Below are 5,520 nucleotides of genomic sequence, written 5' to 3' on the forward strand. Positions count from 1 at the left end.
ATTTAAAATATTATTTTTTTGTTAAAATACTTTTTCTATGGCTACTTTTGCTATCTATTCTCACGTAAACGTAATTTTAAGTCAAATAAAAAGATAAATACATATTTGAACACCTTTGACTATATACGTTTTTTTACTATGTCCCGCTTCTGACGGAAGAATCCCGCTATTTTCACTCAAAAAGAAAGACTTGGCGAAAAAAAAAGCTGGTAATGCTGATCTATACCTGTTGAGCGGCTTCTCCTTGTAGGTGACGGGTTTGCGCGGGCGGCGCGTGCGGCCCGAGGGCTCGTCGCTGTCGCTGGACGACGCCGCGCGGCTGTCGCGGGAGCCGCGTGACGTCACGCTCGCGCTGCGTGGCGCGTCACCGCCGCCGAGCATTTGCGGCTCGGGTACCACTTCCCTGTGGTTGAAAGCAAAAGAATAATAAACTCAAGATTTTAAACTTTCGCGTTCCATTTCAACTAAAATAGTAAAGATGAACTACACTGAAATGTCCCACCGACGACATTGACAGAAGGGCGCCACCATCTTCGTGCAACTATATGGTTTCCACCGTGGCAAAAGTCGGAACTAGCGATCCGCTATTAACGTTGGGCCCCCTGTCAGTGTCAAATAAAGGACAGTTCAGTGTAGTTCATCTATAAGACGCGGGCTTAACGCGACGTTTATTAATCAGTTACATTATTTACTCACGGCTTGACGTTTCGGCTGCGATGCTGCAGCCGTGGTCACAAACAAGGTCCGGTGATTGATAAATGCAAACCGCGAATTGTCAAGTACGAATACGGATACTGTGAGTGTTGTGTGTCGTGGTAACATCACTAGTGGTAGTGTAACAAATGACAATATGAGCGTAGTTGAAAATTTTCAAGCCCGCCCGAACGGACGGCGCCGCGAGCCGCCAGTCTGCTTGTGACCACGGCTGCAGCATCACAGCCGAAACGTCAAGCCGTGAGTACATAATGTAACTCATTAATAAACGTCGCGTTAAGACCCGTGTCTTATTAATTTAATAATAAACTTATTAAGGGCTTACGCTAAAACTCGCACACGCACGCGTGTCTGTATCAAAAAATAGTATAGATCGTTTCATCCATGAAGACACGCCCCGCCAATTTTTGGTCGAGGGAAGCGCGTGGTGCGGGGAGTTTGATCCGTGCAATCCGAGCGTCATTATTGTAGTGTGCGTGTGCACTCATGGATAATTTAACGTGTACCGATAACACTCAAACATTAGCGGAAGAATGGTGGGACGCGTCTTCGTGGATGAAATTATCTATCACTGAGTCATAGACCTTTTTGTCTCTTAACCTTTTTGTATCTGTGATAAACTGTAAATGAAACCTGTTTTGAGACAAATAAATACTTTCTATTCTACTATATTTATATTAGCATTGAAGAACATGCACCCGCGGCCTGTGTATCTACTAGCAGTGCTGCAGTGCCGCGGTGCAATTAATAGCCGCAGAGCGCTTGCTCGAGCATCAAAAATGATTTTAAAAATTCTTTCACCATTCGAAAACTACATTACCCACGAGTAACATAGGCTAAATTTAATTTTGGAAAAAAATAGGGTTCCGTAAAATATGTAGATAATGTAGTCCACGCGCGCAAGCCGCGGGCGGAAAGCTAGTTAGATATAAAATAAATATTTACTCACGATACTATAACCCTGGCGTCTGTCGATCCATTCGGGCTGGGCGCGTCGAACCTCACGGGCTTCTTGTGGGGCGAATCGCGCGATCTTCTGGTCGGTGAGTCCCGCGTTTCCCGCGACCTTCTGACAGGCGAATCCCGCGATCTTCTGCTAGGCGAGTCCCGCGTTTCCCGCGATTTTCTGCTAGGCGAGTCTCGTACTTCGCTCAATGCTATGCTAGGGGAATCCCGCGATTCACGGGATTTCCTCACGGGTGAGTCTTGCCTTTGCGTGGGCGATTCTCGCGACCGCTTCGGTGGGGACGCGTCATTCTCGTCGCCGGCGCTGTCGTCGTCCAGACGCATTTTGGCCACGAGTACTTTTAGGACTCGACCACTATTACTGTAGTAAAAAAACATAACTATATTAGGACGTTTCACATATTTACCTAATGGCCCCATTATACAAAAATAGTAAATAAAATACTCGCATTTGATAGATAGGTACCTAACTCATTAAAAAACATAGTTTTACTCTTTGTAAGTAGGCTTTAAAAGATCAACACGCCCCAATAGGCTAGTTGCCTAAAAAATTTTTTTTAGTCCGTAATGTTTGAATGATCAAACGAACTTACCAAGTGAAGTTCGATCTAAATTATCCTGTTTTCGCCGAAGAGATTTATTTTACCATGTAGTACCCCTGTACGACAACCCAATCCGCACACAATATTCAGCGTAGTAGTATTAAAAAACAAAAGAGCGGGCAACCCCACCCCTACCACGCTGTGGGCTCGGTGTCCGAGCGGTCTCATTATATTTAGAGAAGAGATGACATTGACGTTTACCTCCAGGGAAGAAGATATAGAAATCTTCGGGTTGGGAGGGACCTTAAATCTCTTCGGCGAAAACAGGATAATTTAGATCGAACTTCACTTGGTAAGTTCGTTTGATCATTCAATACATGGTAAAATAAATCTCGGAGGCGAAAGCAGGATAATTAATATCAAAAAATATTGGACACATATATTTTTATTTGTCAATCTAACAAATAATTACATAGTTATGGTGCGTTGAAGTTGCGCACGACGTCACAACGTGCGGCATTTTTAAGCAAGCGTTGATGTCACGGGCCTCTTCTTATGAACTTTGGGGCGCTTTATCTCTTTAAATTTTCATTAGTTTGAAAAAGTGAAAAATACGTGTAGAGTATTTTTTGATAAGTTAACTGACGGACTAATTAAAACTCTTGCTTTTTGACCCAGGCAACATCCCCATTATACCTCTGGGTAAAAGAAAGGTACTTACTACTGGTTCGGGACAATAATACGGCCCTGTTCTGAGAGAAGTCACTATTGTCAGCCAATATTTAGTGGTACATAATGTGACGAAAAATACATAGGAATAAAAAAGAAAGGGTGGTAAACGCCACTTAGTTGGTACCATCACCTCGGGTTCTGTGGAAAAAGCAGCGGCAGGCTATCAAAGTGTTAGCTTACCTAGGGCGCCTCGCGACGCGAGACTGCGCCCGCGGCAGCGGCGACGGCGCGGGCGACGGCGGCGAGGCGGACCGCTTGCGGCGCCGCAGCGTCGGCGAAAACTCGCATACGGGCGCGTTCTCCTTCTGTGGGAGGATATACAGGGTCTAACAGGCGATACATGAAAGTAATTACAAGAAAAATATAAATAAAATTTTAACTACTAAAGCCCGGTCTGCAAGCACGTAGAATTTAGTCCAATGACCCCAAGCTACCCATCCTTATCGCGCGCTCGTAATTATGTTGCGCTCCACACTCACTGCGGGCGCCCGTCGCACAGTTGCGACAACAATATAATTACGCGCGAGCGATAAGGATGGGTAGCTTGGGGTCATTGGACAAAATTCTACATGCTCGCAGACCAGACTATATTAGTAAAAAACCTTGTTCAACCTTCTCCTACAACTTTCAAGACGGTGCTTGTTACTGCCCCCACCAACCCCGCGTACCCCGCTACACCACCGAGCAATGAGGCTTAATGTTGTACCGAAGATACTGTATATTCGGGAAATCTTGTGGAGGTCTCAACCGGGAGACGAAACGAGAGCAGTGTACTGTATTACATATTAGATTCTAAGTTTTACAGTTTGTGGTGAGTTAAGAAATTAAAATAGGAGTTCACGCGGTGTTATTGGTAGTACAAGTGAAGTGGTGAGTGCCACGCCTCCGAGATGTGGGCAGTGGAAGCCCTAACAATATGACTGACATTGTACAAATGCAGAATCTGTTATAACAGTGAAGGTTACGTTGCCGCAGAATGCAAGAATCGCACACTGCTACACAAATAAAGGTACATTCTCTTTCTGTAGAGAAACATTTTGTGGAAAGAGACCGCGTATTGTACCGACTGAAGTGGTGGCGCTATTCAACAGGGAAATCTTGTGATTCGATATGATGATTAACATATTGTTGACAAATCTGTTAAAAAACATACAACCTCTTCAAGTTTTATGTACAAATTCTGAGTTTGTGTGTCATGAATGGTATTCTAAAATCAATTATTCTTCATATATTCATTGATTCACTCTGGTTCACATCCAAGCAAGCGATAATATAAAAAGCAACAATAAGCATTAATAAGTTAGTAATGAATTTACCTCTGCCTCGTCATTAGACAGCGCGGGCGAGGCAGTGTGCGCGTTGGCGTTCTCCTCAACTTCGGTGGTGGAGTCAGGTTCCAGGTTCGAGCGCGGACGGGACACGCTTGGCTGAAACAACGGTGAGGATAGTGTAGTGGAAATATAGTTACCGCCTGGAAGGGGGGAATATCCGACCATAACAACAGCGAAAGTTGGACCAGTTTCACAATAGTGTCCTAAAAATAATTTTAAAATAACATTCATACACATTATAAATAATAGGAGTTCAAAAACTTAACTGCATAATTTTACGGTTCCCATATAGGATTCATTTGTCTATCATCACACACTTGTTCACGAACTAACTACTTGATGACTGATATTTCCGTTCGAGAAAAAAATTGTGTTTTATTATCTTTATTTTATTTATTTATTTTATTTTATTTGTTTAACAATGTTTCAACAGCATTAAATTGTACATAAATGTGATCTTTTAAAAACTGTGATTTCCTAATTGTATTTTTAAACAACAACATTGTATTTTTGAACAAATAAAATACTTAACTTTATATTATTAGTACGATTTTAAGTAATAAACAAGGAAATACAATAAATAGTTTTACCTTATCATTTCTGGGCGCGTCGAGCAGCCAACTGGGGCCTTCTAGTGGGTTGTCCACTCTACTACTGCGAAAAAATAATCTGTCACTTAGTTATCGCTAGTATTTTTAATGGTGAAGCTAATTATTGGACTTAAACCTTTGAAACCTTTTATGGGTGCCTTAAAAATTACAGACGCAGCGCCACTGCAGCGTTTCTTCATCCTCATGCCTTTAATTTGAAGGCATCCTTGGTCATTTAGCTTCCCAAAGGTGCAGTCCAGAAATGTAGCTAGGCAATTTTTTTCACTAAAAAAGGATTCAATATATCTTGTAACTTTCTAAAATAACATTTTGATACAAAATAGTCAGTATTATTGGGAGAGTACATCGGTATTATTTGAAGAACGTATTTATTATACCATGGAGGAGTTTCTATTTCATCTTCAGGCTCCAAATCTTCAGTCACTGCATCCAGTCTCCGCCTAAAACGAATTAATAAAACAATGGTTACTGAAATATTTAGCAAATTAGTGTCTCATTTATTTATTTAATTAAAATATTTGTCTTACAGCATATTTTTGATGATATTAGTAGCCTCATAAAAGCTTGGTGGTATGCAGGTTGCATTTGACCATACTGTGCCATTAATTAGACATAAAATATTTT

General features: G+C 41.9%; 1 protein-coding gene across 1 annotated transcript; it reads right to left on the reverse strand.

Moving 5' to 3' along the window:
* Positions 1–226: 226 nt before the first annotated feature.
* LOC114354836 (serine/arginine repetitive matrix protein 1-like) lies at positions 227–5,336 on the reverse strand (the record flags this gene model as incomplete). The annotated part of the gene is made up of 6 exons (XM_028307405.1): positions 227–403; positions 1,664–2,041; positions 3,135–3,259; positions 4,271–4,381; positions 4,876–4,939; positions 5,274–5,336. Coding segments are annotated over 6 exons (918 nt in total), but the record flags the coding sequence as incomplete, so codon positions are not given.
* Between the last annotated feature and the right edge of the window lie 184 nt (positions 5,337–5,520).

The sequence above is a fragment of the Ostrinia furnacalis genome, unplaced genomic scaffold, assembly GCF_004193835.3.
Source record: "Ostrinia furnacalis isolate ACB-3 unplaced genomic scaffold, ASM419383v2 OfSCF2187, whole genome shotgun sequence".
Lineage (NCBI taxonomy): Eukaryota > Metazoa > Arthropoda > Insecta > Lepidoptera > Crambidae > Ostrinia > Ostrinia furnacalis.